The sequence below is a fragment of the Zeugodacus cucurbitae genome, chromosome 6 (assembly GCF_028554725.1).
Source record: "Zeugodacus cucurbitae isolate PBARC_wt_2022May chromosome 6, idZeuCucr1.2, whole genome shotgun sequence".
Classification (NCBI taxonomy): domain Eukaryota; kingdom Metazoa; phylum Arthropoda; class Insecta; order Diptera; family Tephritidae; genus Zeugodacus; species Zeugodacus cucurbitae.
Window position 1 is genome coordinate 49,137,853 of NC_071671.1, and position 23,573 is coordinate 49,161,425.

The 23,573-nt window shown below is 34.7% G+C and overlaps 1 protein-coding gene across 7 annotated transcripts in view; it reads left to right on the forward strand.

Annotated features, from left to right (window-relative positions):
* The window catches only part of Smoc2_1 (SPARC-related modular calcium-binding protein 2), a 36,941-nt gene that overhangs the window by 3,528 nt on the left and 9,840 nt on the right, over positions 1-23,573 (forward strand). For 6 of the 7 annotated variants that reach the window (XM_029043697.2, XM_054233635.1, XM_054233634.1 and 3 more), the window contains exon 2: positions 12,506-13,187. In XM_029043697.2, the coding sequence (XP_028899530.2) occupies positions 13,086-13,187 (102 nt within the window). In that variant the 5' untranslated portion in view covers positions 12,506-13,085. Of the gene's footprint in view, positions 1-10,267; positions 10,423-12,505; positions 13,188-23,573 lie in introns of those variants that run through there. The other variant, XM_029043696.2, reaches the window with a different exon arrangement.

Genomic DNA, 23,573 nt, shown 5'->3' on the forward strand with positions numbered 1-23,573 from the left:
TTCGGTTTGTATGGCAGCTACATGCTATAGTGAACCAATCTGAACAATTTTTTCGGAGATTAAATTATTTCTATGAACAATAACTCACACCAAATTTCGTGAAGATATGTACTAAAATGCGGAAGTTTTCCATACAAGCCCTTGATTCCGATCGTTCAGTTTGTATGGCAGCTATATGATATAGTGGTCCGATATCGGCAGTTCCGACAAATGAGCAGCTTCTTGAAGAGACATCTGCAAAATTTCAAAACGATATCTTAAAAACTGAAGGACTAGTTCGTATATTTACAGACGGACAGACAAACCGACATGGCTAAATCGACTCAGTTCAACATACTGATCATTTATATATATATTTTATAGGGCCTCCGTCGCTTCCTTCTGGGTGTTACAAACTTCGTGACAAACTTAATATACCCTGTTCAGGGTATAAAAATGCTGCTTGGTTGCCATTCTCTTGTCACAAAAATATATATACATATATTCTATAAGCAACAACACAGTTATTATGTATATAAGAGTATGTAAATCTGGGAACTTCAGTAAAGTGTTAAAGCCATTTTCAGTTCTAACTCTATAGTTCATTTATACCAGCTTGTTCGATTCGTGATTCTTGTTTAGCGATCAGAAGACAGCTTACAGTCAGTATTTTTGGTTTATACCAGTTTTTAAAGCAACAACACAGTTATCCTGTTCCGTACAAGAGTATTTCTGGGTACCTTATTAAAGTATATTTGAGTACCTCATTTACCTCAGTTGCTTGATTCGTGATTATTCAAATTTTAGCGATCTGATGACACTGGCTGTAAGTGTGTTTAATTTCTACCAGTTTTTCAAAGCTTTCAGTCCTAACTCCTTAGTTAATTTATACCAGTTTATTTTATTTATACCAGTTGCTTGTTCGTTTCGACACGTTTCATGTTATTTTTATTCAAAGGAAAATACAATACCTTTTTAATGTCGAAATGTTAAAATGATAGATTTAGAAGTATAATAATTAAATTTTGCAATTCTCGCAGATTTAGAGATTAAAAAACATATAGTAGACGAAATTAACAGAAATAATATTTCATAAATCCGAAAAAGTCTTAATTATGCACTCTATATATTCAAATCAGTTGTGATTATATGATCTTTAATAAGATATATGTATGTATGTATGTATGTATGTTTGCTACATACTTCAGTTCGATCTGCTTTCACTCATTTTGCTGCCGCATCAAGCGATTTAAGCGTGTGTGTATATGTATGGGTTTCATAAAATTTGGCAATTCCAACAATCGCCACCCCAGCGCCACCACCAGTCAGATAAACAGCCGTAATTCAAATCATTTTCACTACGAATATTATACAAATATACAATATAAAGTATAAGTTAAACTCGTAAGTAAGCACGCGATTTTGTTTATTTCCTTTGGCTTTTGTGTTAATTGTTTCGCGGTTGATTTTTGCTCTTTTAGTTTTTGTTCTTGTTGTTGCTTTTGTGATTACAATTGCTTTTGTTTTTTTTCTACTTTTCACGCTCTAATCTTAAATGATCTGATGAATTTATTTGAACTTAACGTAACGTGCATGTGTCTATATATATGTGTGTATGTATATGTGAGTGTGTGTGTTTTTGTTTGTGTAGAAATGAGAAGAAGAAAAAAAAAAACCGTACAGTAGAATGATTTGTTTTAGCTTTCAATTGAATATTCACATTTAATTTGCGAGTCATTTTTTTTTTGCATCTCTAAGTTTATACCAATTGTCTTAAGAATGTGTACATGTGTGTGTGCGGATGTTTGCGCGTGTGTTTTGTTAAGCAGGCGCCAGGTTCTGACAGCATCAAATACATCATTTTTTTTGTATTATAAGTCAAGTGTATAGACATATACATAAATATATAATATATAGTTTATTAAAACATGCGCGCCACAGATACTTTAATGACTATAAAATATGTATGTAGAAATGTAGCAACGTGTGTATGTATTACATGAAAAAATTACATGCGATTTTTTTTCTTCAAATAATAATACAATTATTGAAGTGTAATTTTTTTACAATTTGTGAGTTACAAGTACGCAATTTCTTCGACATTTGTACAAGGCGCTACGATTTTGATTGGCGAAAATACATAAATAACCCATTTTTTACATATTTTCAAAACATTCATACTTCTAACCTAACTTCTACACATCTCAGTATGCCTGTTATTCTTTTTGATTGGTTCTATAATCTTTTGAGCGTTAGTCGTCCATTTTCTTTATCACGCTCAGGTATACTTTATCTTTCCAACTCAAAAAATATCACTCATTATATAATATTGCTTGAAATCTATTGGTTTGGAATGGATCTATAAATATCTGTACACCCGTTAAAGATTAGGTATCAGAGTCAACGAAAAATTACCTTTTTCTTCATAATGTTTTTCGTGCCAATTTTTTCTCTCGATCGCATCTTGTTGAGCCTCTTCTTCAGTCCGTTATAGAGGATTGCGTACTTCAAAACTCTTCTTCCAATTCAATTTGGTACCAATGTCTATTCTAAATAAACAGTTCTGAAAGCTGGAGATCGTGGTTGTTCTAAGGAAAGCCAAAAGTTTGAGTTGCGGATATTCGTTTTGTAGGTAAATAGCAGCATTTCTTGACCTTGTTCTATAACTGTCATCTTTCACGAATAAGGTCCATAAATCTTTCGCAGTATCCTCCTTTCACACAATCCCAATTAAGAACTCTTCCTAAATACCATTTTCCAGACGATGGAGCTTAGATACCCCAAACGTCGACGGTTTTTGGTTAAATTATGTACAGTAGTTTTCCGAAATAACGAATATTCGTTTTAACGAAAACCGCTTATAACGAACAAGCAAATTTGTTACATTGAGTACCTTAAATAACGAACATCGGGGATTTGTAAGTACTCGGTTTAACGAACAACATGAAGAAGACATATGAAGAAAGAGGAAAAAATCAATTATCATCGAACCAGAATTAAAAATATAACTTGAACAAATTCAAAAGAAATGTGCAAATTGAAAAAAGTTATGAATTTTATAAAAAAGTTTAAAATTATTGATCAGCACCAAATAGAAGTATAAGTGTTAGAATTGGTCCATTTTGTAAGAACTTAGCTGATATGACTTGTTTTGTTATGGTTTTTCATTTTTTAACAAATAATGAATAAAACAATTTATTAAACTGCAATTTACGGATATATAACTCATTTTTATTGGTAACAAGTAAGGAAAGGCTAAGTTCGGGTGCAACCGAACATTTTATACTCTCGCAATTTATTTAGAGATCTACCTATATTTTCGGTGAAAAATTACTCTTAGGCACTGAGTTCTTCATATTTGATATCAGGGGCCTTGAAAAGTCATGATTCGATTTTGACAATTTTTCCACAAGTGATGTCACAGCTCAAGTACAGTATTTGTGTAAAGTTTTATTTCGCTATCTTATCGGTTCCTTATGTATTCATTATAAAGAGGACAAATCAGAAGGATTCAAAATTGAGTTATATGGGAAGCAGGCGTAGTTGTGAACCAATTTCGCTCATATTTCACCAGTGTCATCAGGGTGTCAAGAAAATATGAGATATGGTTTTTGACCCATAAGTGGGCGACGCCGCACCCCTTTTCCATTTTGATAAAAAAAAATCTCAGTGCAGCTTCCTTCTGCCATTTCTTATGTAAAATTTGGTGTTTCTGACGTTTCTCGTTAGTGAGTTAACGCACTTTTAGTCATTTTCAACCTAACCTTTGTATCGGAGGTGGGCGTGGGTATTATCCGATTTCTTTAATTTTTGGACTGTATAAGGAAACTGTATAAGGAAACGACTGCAGAAAGTTTGGTTTATATACCTTTATTGGTTTGCAAGATATATACAAAAAACCTATTTGGGGGCGGGGCCACGCCCACTTTTCCAAAAAAATTACATTCAAATGTGCCCCTCCCTAATGCGATCCTATGTTCCAAATTTTATTTTCATAACTTTATTTATGGCTTAGTTATAGCACTTTATGTGTTTTTGGTTATCGCCATTTTGTGGCGTGGCAGTGGTCCGATTCCGCCCATCTTCGAACTTAACCTTCTTATGGTGCCAAGGAACACGTGTTCCAAGTTTCATTAAGATATCTCAATGTTTACTCAAGTTACAGCTCGCACGGACGGACAGACAGAAATCCGGATTTGAACTTTACTCGTCACCATGCTCACTTTGGTATATAACCTTATATCTAACTCGTTTAGTTTTAGGACTTACAAACAACCGTTATGTGGACAAAACTATAATACTCTCTTAGCAACTTTTGTTGCCAGAGTATAAAAATACCTCTAAGTGAGTACTCGAATTAACGAAAAATTCGATATAGCGAACAGAAATGACAATTAATGTGTTCGTTATTTCGGAAAACTACTGTATATGCTTGAAGCAAATACAACCAATCTTCGATTCGTCAAAACTTGTAAGGCGACGAATAGAACAAAAAAACTGGTATAAACTAAATAGAGTTAGAATACTAAGTAGTAATACCTCATTAATGAGTTACTCTTTTGCACAGAAGCTATTCAATTGAATTCAAACTTCCCGCTCCTATGAAGCAATCGACTTGGATTTACTGCTCCGATGTGTTTAAATCCTTTATCTATTTTTCTTTATTTCTTTTGGGTTTCATCTTTTTAGTGTCTTCGGAATATATTCAACGATTTCTCATTTTTTAACATTGATATTATGAATATTTACTTTTAAAGCACCCTATATATTGAAGAGTATAATTATAAATATTTGTATGTATACTCTATAATCGAACGTTAACAAAATATTTTATATATATATACGTACACATATATATTATACTTTGCAATACATTAACTCATTCTTATCTCAATTTCTGTTAATTGATTTTAATTTCAACCTTTTTAATATTTATGAATAAAGAATACAATATTTTGTAAAAGCAAAAAAATTGAAAATAGCAAGTACATTGACATATTACGTCTACAAAACAGATAACATAGTGCGAATCTCAAATAGTGTGCTACGTATAAAATATATTTCTGAGTTCCCAAAGACTTGTTAGTTGAAATGAACTGGGTTAAAATTAAATTAAATGGATTGTAACTAAAAATTTGCAGTTTATAGTGCATTTATAGTCTTTTATAATAGTGATAAAGCGTAGCATTTTTAGAATTCCAACAAAACCCTAATATTTTTAAGACACAAATAAAATGTTATACTCGTGCTACAGATATTTTCAGAACGTACTTAGTCGGTTTTTTTATCTAACAGTTTTTTTATACTATTAAGATATAAATATGAAGCTGAATTTACTAGCCACGAATAGTTGATTAAATTTTACAAGAAATTCGCTTAACCCAAGTATCCACCTTGCCTTACTTCCATGTGGCTCATATAATCGGAAGTACTACTCATGTCACACTGAACTTGTTCATTCAGACTATTCTTAGCACATATCTATCTCATCTGACACTAGAATCTTTTTCAACTGGGACTCAGGATGGGATTGTTAGTTAAAACGGGAGAAACCTCATCCAAATTTGCTGATCTAACTACAAAATGAACGAACAGATTATAAGGCAATGTTCGAAAGGGTTGTTGAAATTTCGAACTGATGGTCCTAATTTTTCCTATTGGTCACGCCACTTAATTTCATAAAGATATCTGCATTCGAATCTATATCCCGCGATTATGTTATCAAAACATACAAATAACACAAAATGCGTTTTTCTCACCTAATTTTATTAAGAAGTATCATTTACTGATTGATATATACGGTATTAAACCAATTAGCGGTTCGGAGTAGGGTGGCGAAATGATTGAGTCTATATGTGGTCTGTTTACTTTTTTTGGAGAGAATTTTAAGCGTTAAGCGTGCAATACTATGACTGCAAATGGTTTTATTGTTAAAAAGAATTCACGTTTTATCAACTGCCATAAATATTTATGAACTGCCAATACATTGTAGTAACTATAAAACGATTCATTATATACTCGTACACAAGTTTCCACATACGTACGTATAGATTCACTGAGCTTTCTCCAAAAATTTTACACTCATGTTTAAATAATGCAATATGACAAGAAAAAAGTAAATATTTCGAGTCAGCTATGAATAGCTGAAGAATTTAAATGTGGCGTCTTTTTTATGTTTTAAGAAGTATTTATATGATCTCTTAAGTTCTTATGGATTTAACAATTTTTTAGTTTTTTTTCCAAAAAGTTTTGAGTTCAATGAGTAAAGCTTTAAATATTTTCCATTTAACTTAAATTGTGTATATATTCATTTTTTTTTTACTTTGTCAATATACGAGATCATAAAATTTTACCCAATTTTTTCCAGCTGCTCACAAAAACTTCTCATTTTCACTCTTATTGTATCCATTAAGCCCTCTACCCTAACGTTTTTTTTTGTAAAAAATCAATTCCTTTGGTACTTGGATATTGAAGTTTTAAAAAATTTAGTCCGAATTCTTTCGCGAGGCACTGTATATTTACATCATCTTACCTGCAACTACGCATAAATTTTAGTGCGTCTTTTATATCGGGATTCCATTATATTTTAATTTGTATTTGATTATTTTCATTTCGTTTTCAATTTACAACTCGCCCAAAAGATGTTTCCCAGCGTTTATTTCGTTACTGCGAACATGTTAGTAGCAGTGTACATACTTATTTAAAATTCAAGTGTTTCGGTGTTTTACTTCTTCATACACATGGACTCTGTGAAATAAATATTATATACGTATATACACATGAATATTGCCGCTTCATCTGTGACTTGTATGTGTGCGTTTGTTGCACTTCTGCAGTGGATTCCCTGGTTTTCCGTGTTACATATGCCTTCCTATAATATATGTACAACACATACATACATATAAACAGAAGAACCGACAAGCAGACACTCAAATGAACAACCTTTTACATGAAAGGGGTTTCCAATAGAATCAGTTGGTTATTTGGATTGCTGACCACTTTTCTGTAATGCACCGCTTTGAGAACAGCTAAGGGGACCTTTTGTACGTATGTACGTATTATCACCTTACCCTAGCAATATTACCAATTAGTATTTGTTAATCGTATTTCAGGGTTTCATGAAGGGATTCGTAAAGAAAACGAGATACATATACTTTTCAATAGATATGAATACGTTTATTTTAGCTATCTATCTACATATCTGACAAAGTTAGTCCGTTTGAAACGAATATCAGTGTAACACTATACGGACCATAAAAAATGCGTTAAAGATAGAAAAATATATAGTATATTCACCAATACCTCCACCTTTCATACGCCACTTATTTATACAGGATTTCTGTAAAGTAGTTAAGAGTTCTACTTAGGTCGTCGTGGGGTCTTGACATACCAAAAATTTTACTCAGTTATTGATAGGAACACATTTTTCCAAAACGTATGAAATATTATACAGTTTTTATATAAAAAGACACTAGAATACATAACAATTGAGTGGCAGGATCTCTATATATCTATAGCAAGTTATTCGTTGCCAAGAACATGATTGTCGAAGGCTTGCACTTTCCAGCTTTGAAAGCATTTGTAATGGTAGATGAAGATTTTAGGAAAATGAAGGCTCTTATATATTGGAAATATTAGAGAATAATTCAAAGAACCTATTTTGATATACAAAGTAGGTAGGGGGTTGTGCATAGAAGAAATATAGATTTCGTTTACTTACACTCGACTTCGGCTCAACCCACACCGGATTAGTCGAAAACGGCTTGACTAATAAGACACAGAAATGTATTTTGCTCTAACCCATACCAAGCGAGCATGCGTTTTTGTCTCGTCTTGTTCGGTGTGTGTATATGAAGCTATGGGTTGTTGTATCAGACAAGAAAAAGCGTCTTGACTAATCCGGTATGGCTTGAGCCTGAGTTAGCTATAGCTAGAATTATAAAGATGATTGCAATTACTTGGGGACTTGCTCAGTTTAATTCACTTTTGAGTACAATTCTGACGTCTATCACATTACTCTTCTTGAGTCGGTTGCTGTATAGTTAATATGTTTACTTGGAATTTGTTTTCAGTAAACTCGTACTGCTCTGGAATTATCGAGAATCATCGAGAATAGAGATAGAGAGTTGGTAGAAATTTTTAATATCTCTTATGGATTGACACAAAACATTTTTGTTGATGTTGTAAATATTAAACGCCGACCGATTTGTACTAAAATTGCTGGATCACCATTCTTACGGCACTTGACTCTCCATAATCTTTTCCTGTAGTCGAAATAATTTGTAATAGAAGGAAGAAACTTAAAGCCATCTCGGCTAGACTTATTTTCCATCTACATGACAATCTGTAAACTCATTGGCATAATAGTACTGGTTCAAAAGTGGCCTCTTTTTGAGACCTTAATAATAAATTTTGCCAAGATTAGACTTTTCATAAATCTAGTTGTTTATAAAAGTTGGAAATTTGGCATTTCTCAGAGTCGCTAAAGTGACGTCACAACTCAAATAAATACCAGTTCTTCAATTTTAACACTTTGGGATCCATGCTAATTAGGCCTAGAGGGCTAGCTTATGTTTCAAACGACTGAAGTAGCGCTCATTGCTCGTGCTGGCAATCCGAGTACTCTTTTACTGGAGTTTGTAGTATATAAATTATGTCCATTTCAAGTATTGGCGCATTCATTGGGAAACCCATTACTGGTGAAGGCATATATACATATATGTATGTATGATGATTTACAAATGGTTATGTGTATATGTGTGCGGCGTGTTACCTTTGTGCGCACGTTGTGAGGTGCGACTTTTGCCGCAAGCACCACGGCACATCATCATCTACAATAGCAATAACAATAAGAGCAGCGGCACTATTAACGCATAAGTACTAGTGGATTCATGTATGCATATATGTATGTGTGTGTGTGTGCGCGTCTGATTTTAATTTTCTATTTTTATTATGATTCCTTTTCAATGTTCTACCACATTTCGTTTCTTATTATATTTTTGTGTTTTGTTTTGATTTCGGTTTTGCCGTCTTTGTACGCGTTGAGCACACGAACACACGCACACATCGACTGACGGACGGACGGACGGACGGCCGGCCAACCGAAGTCATTGTGACGATCATTGTGTGCATTTAAGTTTGAATGGGGACCCACTTCAAAAATACAAAAAGATAAATTTCGAAGTACTTGACTGGGTTTTGTTCCACACCGCAGGTTGCCGCCAACAAGCCAAAAGGCCGAACTATCAAGCCGGCAACCAACAAGAGGCGCAACCATAAGGCAGCTGTTCGTATTGGACGCATGTTGCATGCCGGTATGTATTGCGTTGCCCCCGCTGTTCGTGCGCTCTATAGCCAGAGCTACAGCTCCTGTTGCGTTGCCAACAAGCGAAGCAAGCCATTATTCTTCAACTTTTATAATATATGTAGTATACTTGAGTACATATTGTTACATTTGTTGTTGTTGTACGACATTTGTATGCTTTATCGCAGTGTGGCATGGTGTGGCGATTACTACCGATCGTTCAGTTGGTAGTATGCTTGTACTACAAACGACTGGCTGACTGGATCGCCTGTTGCTCCGCTGCCAGCTCTTCGGTTTGTTGTTGGCTAAGAAGAGGTGACTGGGCTGGGTTGACTCGTTGACTGTTTTATGATTGTTAGTTGTTGGTGTTGTTGTGTTTTTTTTCTGTTTTTATTTTGATTTTTATAATCATTCTTATGCTTATTGTTGTTGTTGTTGCTATTCCGCTTTGTGTCGTGTCTGCCGGCTTGCTGGCTGCCCGTTCGCATGCACTCCACTACACATTAGTTGTTGGAGTTGTTGTTATTGCTGTTGTTGCGCTCAAGATAAGATATGGCGAACCTGGCAGACAGTGTGGCGACATGCCTGTCTGCCTCTTTGTCTGGCGGAGTCGCGCTGTCTGACGCTGCAGCGCGCTGCTGCATTGCGTTCTTTATGGGTGCTCATGTATGTGTGTTTCATTGTGTGTGTTTGTAAGCTAACTTCACCAACACATGCATACTCATACAAGAGTATTTTAATATTTATAGTCAAGTGTGCACATGGAAGTGCAGAAGCCGGCTATTGGCTTTGGTACACAAACACACACACCCATACATTCACATAAGCCAATCCAGGCATAATGCATATGCATTTAACTCACCTGTGTTCGTACTCATCGTCATCGCTGCTGCTGCCACTGCAGCTGCACTTTAGTCGGCCGTCAGCCAAGGTTGGCCCCTAACTGCTGTGCGCTGGATCGCTGGTTTGGCCAAGTGTCTCTCTCGTTTAGTTGTGTTTTAAACTTGTCGGCGAGCGCGTGCATATTATCTAAATCGCATGAAGTAATTAACAACAAAAATATTAATTATAATTTAATGGGCAAATGAATGTAATCGGATTAGGCGAAAGTGTTTATTAAAACGCAATCAAATTGATAGGTAAATGAAAATTTAAACGCTAAAAATTAAATTAATATTTATTCATATTTAAATGGAAAAAGATAAGTGACAAGTTTGATATGGAGGAAGACACTTAAATTGGTGTTGGCTAATAGGAGTATATAAATGAACTAATAAATAATATTTATTTAATCATCGTGAATATTTAATTGACGTTGAATTTTGTTGTTCATTCAAAAAGATAACATCGCTAAGCTTAACAAACTTGAGCAAAATATGAATAACATGAAAAGTCTTGATATTAAAAAAAAATCGGTGATGTTTCGAAATTATGAGATGTTGCATGTTTTGCCCGGTGTATTTTGTGCTTCCTTAAAGTTTAAGCTAAGTTTTGCAAAAACTTAATTTGTTTTTGCTTAAAGTTCACTTAAGGGTACTAAAAACATTATTGGGTTGGTAGATAGTGGAAACAAATTGTTTTTCTGTCCAATTCGCTGAAGTTGTGATGGTTTAGGTCAGTCAACTTTAGCACGTAAAGCTTTAAACTCTTTTTCTCGAAATTGTCTTCAGTAGGTTAAGATCCTTTTTGAGTTTGCTTCAAATAGCACGAGTTCCTGAAATTATCGTTGTCCTTAGAAAAGGGTGATTCCGAATATTGCTTTAGTCGCCGTCATTTTATATCAAAAAGTCGATATACATTTAACACTCAAATACGTTTAATAAAGTCGGATGGAGGGAAATTCGATTACTTTCCTCAGAATAAATATTCAAAGGTAGGCCTATTTTAAGGGTTTAAGACTGGCCAAACCCCTAACTCAAGGATTTCGAAGATACAAAAGAAACTGAATGAAAATGAACTCTTTTTTTATGGAAACATGTAGGCAAGAAGGGCCTTTATGAATAAACGGAAAGAAGAAATGTTAATTCGGTGATAAATGAGACTTTCGCATAGTCTTTTCGTCTAATGCTAGACTAGTGTTATTTTTTGTATAAAATCAACATCGCTTATAAGGGCTCGAGAACGTATGTACGTGAAAGAATAAGATAATTTTCATAACGGAAAATAATGGATTAAAACTTCTTTTTGCCCAAGGTTAAAAGCAAATTAAGTAATTTAGGAACTTTTTAGATGTTAACTAAACTTTAAAGCTTTAGCGCTGAACATCTAGTTGTTTGAACATAAAAAAGCAACAAAATTGTAACCAGAAAAAAATTAAAAATTACTATTAAAAGGGTTACCTTTTTTAAATGATGAAACTTGGACTTACGCGTCAGAGCTCTCAACTAACTTGCTGGGTATTTAAAGCTCAACCTAATTGAAGGTGGTCCTTAATTCATAGAAAAGGTCGAAAAAATATCAAAAACGATTTCACGATTACGACTGTTACTCTCTAGTATCTAAACACAGCTCTTATTCAACACGATGCAAGGTGAACATTAAACTATTTGATTCACAAATGATAGATTATAATACTATGCAAATTCTGGAACAGCTTTTCTTCGTTCTTAGCATTTTTAAACAAAGACTTTCTTGATAGTACGTTTATGACATCATGACTAAGACATTTATCTGCCAAACACTCTCTAAAAAAGTAACAAAACGAAATTTTTATATCATTATCAGTCTTGTATTAAAAGGTTGGATATAATAACCGTATTTATCAGATTGATCCCATAATAAAAAGAAACAAAATAGGTTTTCCCCTCCTGTGAAGGTCACTAAATCATTCAAAAACCATCCTTTGTATTGAAAAACACACTCCGAAGTAGAAAAAGTGATTCGAAAACAACTTTATCAGAATATTGAAGAGTATAGCATATTTGTAAAAATAAATACAATTTTTTAAACAAAATGTTTTGCAATTGTATTTATGTTTTATTAGGAATTTTCTACCCAACTACCCTTGTAAAATTTGATGAGATGCAGATGTTTGATAACTCTCATACATTTTGGATTGTGCAATAGAAAAATATTTTTTATCAACGTATTAATCAAAGAATAAATAAGTTTATTTTTCACACCAATACATGTAAATCTCAGCCAAAATATTATTTACTCTATTTAAATTATACAAATGCCAACAAACAACGTTTTAATGCGCTCTGTTAAATTTTATTTCAGGAAAAAGTGATTATAGACCCGTCGATATTTCGACCGATTGATGGTCCAGTCAACAAATACTAAAAGATATATGGTCAAAAGACACATTTGGTGGTTCTACGAGTGTACGATTGCTTAAAAGTGCATACGCACACGCACACACCCAAACACAAACGTTCGGGCAACGCAGCCGCAGAGACAGCGACCCACACACACATACTTAGTTTTGGTATGCTCGACGCATTGGCGGCAGGCGACAAATTCGGTTTCGGTATTTCGGACTTTTCGTTGCGTCGTTCGCAGTGCACTGCAGACACGAACTCGTTTTAACTGGGATTTTTACTAAACTACTCACTCGCACACACACCTACTCGCTTATATGTAGAAATATTTTATTTCGATTCGTTTGTTTTTGTTTTTACTCGCTATTTTTTATAGCGGCTTTTCTTTGCCGTCAGTTAATTTGAAAAGCTTTAATTTATTGTGCGCGTGCGTGCGTACGTTCGTTTGTGTGTGTTCGTGAGTTTTGTGATCATTTCGATTTTTCGAATTTTCGAACTGTGCGTTGTCGCGCGTCCCGTTCGCGGCAAGTCCGTAAATTATGTACATTAGCAGTTTTATAGTCGTGTGGCTATGTGCGGCGGTTGCGGTGCTAGGATTAGCCGCAAATGTACCGGCCAGGCGTGAACGACATGAATTGACGGTAAGTGAAACACATTACTCAAATACGAATTTATGATGGTCGGTATGCCATAAATGGCGATTTAATCTTCCGCGACACCTCGCATAGTACTTGCTTATACTACATGTATGTTTGTATGTGCAGGTGTTTATTTTATGTTCACTTGCGGTACATTGTGTATGATTTATTATATACGAGTATACCGTTGATATATGAGGCGTTGAATCGAGTGGAGCCTTGATTGAAATGTTTCGAAATTTGATTGGATTAGGGTTGTCAACCTGGACACTAAATCTCTGCGGTTTCGTTCCCCTGATACGAGCAAATAAGCACATAAAGCTTTAAACATATTTTCTCGTAACTGTTTTATGTAGTTTAAGATCATGTTTTTAGCTTACTTCAGATAGCACAAGTCCCTGAAATCCTCGTTGTTCATAGAGGTCAGAAATACTTTCATAGGGCTAACGGCTTAAAGGGTTTGTTTCAAATCTAAACGCTGTTAGCCGAATGATTTATTTCTTCATGTATCACATTAGTGCGTTTTCAGTTCATTCTGAAACTAGTTAGTCTTTCATACCGAATTCAACTGGATATTATTAATGTTGCTGTGGGATATAATTATTTATAAAAGAAGTATGCCGAGATGAGAAAATTTCTCTTCAGATTGTGGAACCCCATAATGCCAGAGGAGTTGACTAAAATGTACCGAAACTAATATGAAGGATAAGGTGGCTAATATAATATTATTCCCATAGAAGACTTGTTGACACCAATAGGTTAGTTTCTCCCCAATAACGGAGGGCAAAGCCAAGACACATTCTCGAAAATATTGGAGAAATCGATCATTTAAGCCTTCTGGGGCTATATAAAGGGTGTATTTTTTGCCACTGGCTCAGATAAAATCCCACCGAGAGACCCTATTTGGGACCACTTTTTGCAGCAATTGTCTCCGTGTGTCAATAAAGATTGTTCCTGGATAGTCCTGAGTAAATCTGTTCACTCGTATAAAAACACACCGCACACACACGATTTCACGTCGAAGTTTTAGGCTCTAAAAAACAACGATTTTTATACTCTCGCAACAAATGTTGCTAAAGAGAGTATTATAGTTTTGTTCACTAAACGAGTTAGATATAGGGTCATACATACTAAAGTGATCAGGGTGAAGAGTGGAGTTCAAATCCGAATGTCTGTCTGTCCGTCCGTCCGTACGTCCGTCTCTGCGAGCTGTAACTTGAGTAAAAATTAAGATATCTTGATGAAACTTGGCACACTTATTTCTTGGCACCATAGGAAGGTGAGCAAAATCGGACCACTGCCACGCCCACAAAATGGCGAAAACCGAAAACACATAAAGTGCCATAACTAAGCCATAAATAAAGCTATGGAAATAAAATTTGGTATGAAGGATCGCACTATAAAGGGGCATATTTGGATGTAATTTTTTTTGGGGAAGTGGGCGTGACCCCACCCCCTACTAAGTTTTTTGTACATATCTCGCAAACCAATAGAGCTATATAAACCACACTTTCTGCAGTCGTTTTTTTAGCCACTTCCTAATACAGTCCAAAAATAAAAGAAATCGGATCATAACCACGCCCACCTCCCATACAAAAGTTAGGTTGAAAATTACTAAAAGTGGGTTAACTCACTAAAGAAAAACAACAGAAACACTAAGTTTCACATAAGAAATGGCAGATAGAAGCTGCACTCAGATTTTTTTACAAAATGGAAAATGGGCGTAGCGTCGCCCACTTATGGGTCAAAAACCATATCTCAGGAACTACTCGATCGATTTCAATGAAACTTGGTTTGTAATAGTTTCCTTACATCCCAATGATATGTTGTGAAAATAGGCCAAATCGCTTCACAACCACGCCTAGTTCCCATATACCAGAACTTTGAAGACGATCTGAATCGTTTACATTACAATATATAAAGTAAGCACTAGTGAAGATATCGGTGTAGAACTTTGCACAAATACTATGTTTATAGTGTGTCAGCCCCATTCTAAAAATCGCCGAAATCGGACCATAGGTTTTTAAGGCCCCATATATCGAACACGAGGACCTCGGTGCTTCTAACCTAATATTATGGTTTCCAACTTTCAATGGACTTTATACAATATATATGACGAATATGTGGGTCAAATTGTGTATTATATAATATAAATAAAATTAAATATATAAATTGCGAGAGTATAAAATGTTCGGTTACACCCGAACTTAGCCCTTCCTTACTTGTTAAAGATAGAAACAGATGGAAATGATCTAAGAAAGGACTTTTACAAGTAAATATATAAACTTGGAATTTATAGTACTAGGTAGACATTGAGCTTTAAAAAAGAACCCACAGCACCTATTATGCCTGTGCCAACTTTATGACATATTATTTGTCTTGAACTCCTATCTTCCTTTGAAGGAAAGTTCTACTAGAGGGGCTGTAAATTAATAGCATTCCTGCAAGTGTCTAAATTTAAACCCAGTAATAAAAGGACCTAGTAATTAAAGGATTATAATAAGCAAGAAAAAATCGAAAAAATTACCTTACTGCTTCTAGTTTATAGTACAATCATAGGTATTTTTATAAAGTCTGGTTACTAAGCCTTGATATAAGAAAGTGGACTAAACGAATACCAAGCTTCATTATTAAAATAACAAAATCTATTGAAGAAACATTTAAATAATTTTTTTATACATATGTATATGCATGTAGTATGTACATATGTATGTATGGGCAACAGACAAGAACCAAATAAACACAGCATGAAATGAATAATCTTTTCGGTGCAAATATTGGTTACTGTCACCCATGACTTATGCAAAAAAGCATAACAATATACATAAGTACTGTCACAACGGTATACATCATACATATATACATAGAAGAGTTATAGGGATTTTATGACAAAGTTAAGCTGACCGAACACTCTGAAACCAGTTTGGTGTCAGTTAAGGTATAAAAACCAAAAATACAATAAAACTATGAAAAAGAAAAGAAAACAAAAGAAAAATAGAAGGAACAAACATGTTTACATAGAGAGTTAATTGAGTACCGCAAAGAAAACTCCCTAAAATTACGCACAGACAAATAATTTATATAGAGACATAAATACAAATAAAATTAAAAATCAAAATACAAAATAAAAATAAAAATAGAGAACAAAAGGCGAACGCTCAAGATTGTGAAATACAAAAGAGACAAAACATATTTACATTTGTAGACATACATGTATGCATGTATGTTTGTATGCCGGTGTTTGCGGCCGAAAGGTGTAAATCCTAAGAAAACACTTCAAAATTCCAACAATTCTCAAGCAAATTTCAGCCGCGCTTACAGTACAGTACAGTAAGTGTGTATGTATGCATATGTGCTCCTGCCCATGCGCGCCTTTTATTTGAGTTTTGCTTTTCTTTTTAACTCTTTTTTTCGGTGACGGCTACAAATTGTCTGCCACAGCCGTTTGGAACACCTGAGTGTTCTTTGCCCAAGCCAGCCAGCCAGCCAGCCAGGCAGCGCAACAAATGGTCGGTCGATTGAACATTCTGCGTTCACTTCGCTGAACCAAATGGACAGCCGGTCGACTGAGTGACGCGCCGACAAACAGACCGAACGACCGATCGACTAACCAACGAACTGACCGAACGGCCAACGTACCGACAAAAGAATCACCAAAGACGACGGTGGTTCCACACATACACATGCAGCGTCTAGGCTGCAAGCCATCTAAGGCAGAATTAAGTCAAACACATTTCGACCATTAAGCAAGCGTTCTCGCAGTGGCTGCCGGCAAAGTAGCTCATCGTGGATTTGTTTGAGGGAGCGTAGGTTTTTTTCGGGTACACGCTCACATTTTTACATACATATATACAAGCTTACGTGTGTCCAGCATTTCTTATATGTACATATGTGTTCTTTTCTTTTTTCTTTTCAATTTTATTTATTGGTCGGTTTCTCCTTATGATGTAGAAAAATTCATATTCTTAACTCGTTGCAGTTCAGGTGGACAGTCCGAAAACAAATACTTCGACATACATGCATACAGTTTTATATTTATATTCGTAAGGCTGTAGGGACGACAGTACTTTTTGCCGCCAATCGTAAACTGCTGACATACGATTATAATATAAGTGGACTTTACCCTGCAGGAAATTGATTTGGTTCTTTGAAGTCAATGTGAATTACTTAGGATGGATCCTTTGTTTTCATAGGTTTTACTAAAATATTAGCGGAATTATATAAAAAGTGGTTTAAACCGAGTCTAAGCATAGTCCTCAACTTTGTTGTGTTTATAATATTTGAAATTAATACAGTCTATGTATGTATATTATTGGCGCAGGAACCGCTTAGGCGCGCCATTCTTCTCTTTCCCTCACAAATCGGTGCCAGTTGGAAATTCCAAGTGTAACCAGGTCGCTCTGCACCTGGTCTTTCCAATGGAGTGGAGGTCTTCCTCTCCGACGGAACCAGCTTCCAACCTAGCTTCCAACCTAGCCAGCGTAGCCGCTGTCTTTTTATTCGCTGAACTATGTCAATGTCTTCGTATACAACATACAGCACAGTCAATTGCTGACTCAGTCCAAAGTAGCCGCCGAACACAGTCTATAAGTTGACTTAATATAAACTCAGTTGATTGATTTTTTTCGATTTCCTCAGACCCCCATCTATCACTAACCGCTTGGTATAAAACTCTTTGTATACGCTCAAATTTATACTTATTAGTCCTAACAAAAGCTTTAGAAGCTTGTTACAAGAAGATTCTACAGATACGACAATATACTTATGTATTTATGTGCTCTTTCTTTTCTCTCTTCCATTATAAACTGTTCAAATGAATACGTTGATTTTTTTCATGGTATATCTTATCTGTTCATTTTACTCAATCTTAAGATATTGGTTTTGTCATCTGCAAACTATAATTTTTTTTTATAGTGATGATTCAGTTGGAATAGATTATTCTCAAGGTGAAGGTTTATTATGGTTGATCATAAGCATTCAGCAGGATTGAAAAATATTATTTGATTATTTGTTGAACTTTGGAACATAATTTTCAGGCATTGTCATTGAATGAAGTCAACACTCAGTTCTTCAATTTCCTACAGGGCATTGAACGCAGTTAAAACATGCTTGTACTATATCATATAATATCTACAGTCACATTGACATCCAATTATGTAGTTGTCGGCAGACAATGCACCACTTCAGTTCACAAAAGAAGATAAAAAGCCGAAACACAAAATGCCTTTAATCGATGTGACCGCAAACTATAATATTTAGGATAACTTTCTCACCATTTAGTTCGCTGCAGCAGAGGACGCAGCAGCGAATTGACTGATGTTTCAACTGGGGAGGGGAATAAAAACGAAAAATAAGAGAGCGACCTCAGCGACATTGTATGCACGAATATTTAGAGGACGGTGGCAGTGCCAGCGACAGGCAGTCTGGCAGATCTTAAAGATTCGATTTGGTTAAGAAAAAAAAAAAACAAATTAAGTGCAAAGCGTAGTATACAAAAAAGTTGCTGATCAACCTCTGCAGCATGTTGTGGGCACTGATTTGGTTTTATGTTGTTTTGTTTTTTCCTTCTTTTATTTTATTTTATTTTATTTTTTTGTTTTGTGTCATCTTCTAAGTGTCCGCCTTTAGTGAGTTGAAAAATGATTTACACATGCGGCAGTGGCAAACTTGTTTATAACAGTTCACATACCTTTATGTAGATGCATGCTAAATGAAAATCCTACAAGGAAGTATCGACCAACCGGATAAAACGCATAATCAAATTATTATATTTGTATTTCAAGCCGTAATCTTTAAGTATAAAACAGTCCCATCTTAAGGGCTTGAATAGTCAATAATTGTGTGATATAACATCAGTCCTTCATGAGACACCACAAAAAACCCGAATGACGTCAAAACATAGATGCAAAAATAGTATTACCGAGCTTGACGCTCAAGAGGTCGTTTTTGATACCGAAACTGCGACTGTTTTTGGGCAACCAAAGATTGTCTTAACTCGATGCACTCAAATTCAGTCGAAAAGAATAATTGTTTTATAATAGCAATTGCAGCACTCACCGTTGATAAAAATATACTTGTTATATAATATAATTTTCGAATAAATCATTGTGAAAAATATTATGTTACTCGACTATCATATGAAAGTTTATCGACCCCAGTTACAGATGTTTGGTATACATTTCACTATATGTATTCCATGTGTATCTTTTATGGACAGTCCTACAAATAATAAAATTGAACTTGTTACCGATATTTGTAAACCCATCTACATATCTATCGATTATGTTTCAATCATTTTTAGATATGTTGATATACAAATTATTGCAAATTGCACAAGGAACTTCAAGGGGTCGAATTTTTTAAGATCAACTTTAAAATCAACATGTGTAACTGTAAATGAGATCTACCGTCTGTGGATTCTTAAAGGTTTTGTGGTGATTTTGATTTTGATTTTAACTAAATGTCCAAATAGTTGTGATAGGAAACGTTTTGAGCTACCGTTCCCACGACACTCGGTTATACGTAACTGGAACGGACTCGGATTTTTATTCGGCCAAGGACTGTCAAATCGTTGGCATTTCTCAAAATTATTTGAAGAATGTTTTATGCCGCTACAACAACAACAACAACAACAACGTTTTGGGCCGATTTATGAGACAATCAATCAGGTCACATAACATACATAGCTGAAACCCTGCAATTATTACTTACTTTTGTTCTCAGGTCTTCGTTTTTTATTAACTTTATGCAGATCTTATCCTATGAATATAAACACTGAAATCTGTTAATGAATACATCAAGTTTTATTAGTTTAAAGTATGTGGATAAGCTATTCTTAATCGAATAAAATTACACTTCTATTTATCCAACTAGGTGTCCTGACAGATTCGACATATATCCTGGTACAGAGCCCTTCATTACATTGTCCAATCATCTTATTCATCTAACAATCTTTTCCTCATGGTTCGAAAATACTAATTTTCTAGACTTATTCGATAACTCTAGACTGGTTCGAAAACTGCTCATTTTGTGAACTTATCGTTAGATGACTTCGATGACAAATATATCATAAACCATTCTTCCAGGCAGTGTTTAGATAAACGTTACAGCAAAAATAATAACAATCATTGATAAAAAGAGAAAGCTGTTCATAATAGGAAAGGATCTTCGACAATTATTATTGGAATAAATTATTGTTACATGTTATTCCTTGATCGGATGTAAATTTTTGGCGTTGTATGGCACTGCTGTCGAGATATAACGATTTCGTTTCAATTAGTTTTAGATATGTTTATATACAAATTATTACAAATTTCACAAAGAACTACAAGGGGTCGAATTTTTTTAGGATCAACTTTAAAATCAACATGTGTATTGGTTATTTTGTTATTGTTTTTTAATATAAGAAATATATACTTTCTTGAAATTTCTAACATGCCAATCTTTTCAATGAAATCTAAAAGTTTACGATTTTCGTTATGTAAATTAAAAGACAACAACTCGCTGAAAATGAATGGCACGTAGACATTTTATTGAATTACGAGTACATATTTCAAGATTTTATTGCAATGCAACAAAATTCAATTTCACTCCTTTTACGGCCCAACCACAATGAGTTAATTGATGCTGATGACGATAATCACATCAGCGAAGGCACCGCCAACGGCACCGGCACCTCAAATTATCTATCGTCTGGATATGCAGTTGGAATGCGCGAATACCAAAGCATGCGTAGAATAAAGTAGAATAAAATGGAATAGAATTTCATTACTTTCATTAGCGGCTGTCACTTTGAATTTATGCACTTAGCACGCGGAGCTCAACACTCAGCGCGCAGTGAAAATCCTATGCATTTTTCCAGTGGCGTCCGATACAAGCGCCGCACATACTCATGATGATTGTGATATATTTTTGCGGAGATTAAGTGATAGTCGGATTAGGATGCGCTTGGCGTCAAATTAAGACACCCACCTACATGTCAAATCGGACAGGCTTATGTGCATATCTACATATATATATACATACATATGTGTTTATGCACTTATGTGAGGAATTTAAAAACAAAATTTAAATTAATTAAATGGATTAAACAGCTTCTTGATCTGTTTAATGCATGCAAATGGAATTGAATGTTTAAACATTTTTTTTTTTCAAAAACGTTTCCTACGTACAATGATGCATCGTGACTTACATATATTTTTTGTGTAAATATTGAATGACACGCGGGTCTAAGTCATATTAGATAAATCTATGTATGAATCTATGTGTATCTATGTATATTTACATACGAGGCGCGTTCAATGAGTCCATGAATTTCACATACAGTTAATTCAAATGCAACTCTGATCATTCAAAACCTGAACCTAAAGGTCATTCAAAATATATTTTAATTAGTTTTATTCAAAAGTTTGAAATTTCGTTTAAGTACCTCCAAAAACAAAATAAAAATAAGTAAGGAAAGTCTAAGTTCGGATGCAACCGAACATTTTACACTCTCGCAATTTATTGAAGAAACTTACAAACATACAAATGGGTAAATTTTCGGCATTAAGTTTAATAGAATAATATATACTATATGAGGGCTGAGGAAATTATTTCATTTTCACCAGCAGGGTACGCTATATCCAAGACTATGCGCTCACTTAATTTTGCTAAGATATCTCACATATTAACCCATACATATATGCGGAATAAAGCTCACCGTATTTTTGAAAAACCTATAATTAGGTATATTGGAGCTAGGAGATGTTATGACCCAATTTAATAATTAAAATAACAGAACACTATTAGAAGAAAACAATTTCCTCTAAATTACATTAAATTATCTGAGAGATTTACCCAAATTTTCGGTTAAAATTTACCCTTAGGCGCTGAGTTCAACATGTTCGATATCTATGGCCTTGAAAAGTTATAGTCCGTTTTCTACAATTTTTTCAAAAGTGAAGTCAGAGATGATATGAACTATTTGTGTAAAGTTTTATTCCATTATCTTCATTGGTTCCTTATGTATACATGATAAAGTGAAGGAATCAGATGGAATTCAAAATTGGGTTACATGGGAAGTAGTCGTGGTTGTAAACCGATTTCGCCCATTTTTTATCCGTGTTATCAGAGTGTAAAGAAAATATTATATACCGAATTTTATTGAAATCTGTCGAGTAGTTCCTGAGGTATGGTTTTTGACCCATAACGCCCATTTTTCATTTTGTAAAAAAAATCTGATTGCAGCTTCCTTCTACTATTATTTCTGTGAAATTTAGTGTTTCTGTCGTTTTTCGTTAGTGAGTTAACCCACTTTTAGTAATTTTCAACCTAACATTTGTATGGAAGTTCTATTGAAGGAAAGACAGTCTTGACTTTTCTTTGAAAGCTTTATTATCTTGTGATTCCGTGGGTTTAATTTGAACAAATGTCAAAACGTGGTAAAATGCTGTCAAATAAGTTAGGTTAGGTAAAGAACAGAAACCTGTGCAAGAGAAAAGCCTCTTGGACACTTGGGTAAACTCCTCAAAAAGGATCTGAAGTTCGCTCTGCTACGCTGTTTAGGCGCAATTTTGTGAAAGCTGGACAATGAAGGAGAAAGTGTCCCGATGTCTCAATCTCACCTTCTTTCACGCAACTTTGGAAATTCGCATTTCCGACATGACGTTTATATTTAGCACAAGTACTGGCCATTATCCAACGCTTACTGTGTTCATTCGAAGACCATTTATCCAGGGCAAAGATACAGGATAATAGTGGGACAACAGCTTGTTCCCAATATGATGAGATTGTAACTGGGGTGGACATATGTAGATGACACGGCTATCACAATTTGAAGGTTTTAAAGCAAGTGAAGTTGGCATTATGTCATCTTCCAGACCTAGTTAACCAAATAAAAAGGCTCTTCTGTCAAAAAAAAAAAAATCATAAATGATAAGTCAGGCACGTGTAGGGCCCGTAATATTGTGAATATTTAATTTCATTTTAAATATAACGGACTGATCTAATTGAATTTGAGAATATTTTTGCAATCTTCCGTCTGGTCCTTACAAAATTACAAAATTTTATTCTAAGGTTTACTCACCCATCAGAAACATTAAAAACCTATAAAAAAAGCTTTAAGACGTTCGGAGACCACTTAAAACTCTTAGAACCCTACATTTAAGAAATAACACTAAAATGCTTTTCCCCAATAACGAAAGTGATTTATCAAAAAACCCACCGATTATTCAAACACCCCTCGTCGTGTGTTATGTTGTGAGTAATGTAAACGAGCTTCACATTTGCAGCATGTCCGCGTTTATCAGACGCGTGCTCAGTGTAAATACCGTGAATCGTTGGGGTAGCTTCCACACACACACACACACAATTTCCACTCATAACGCAGACTTACATTGTTGTTATGCC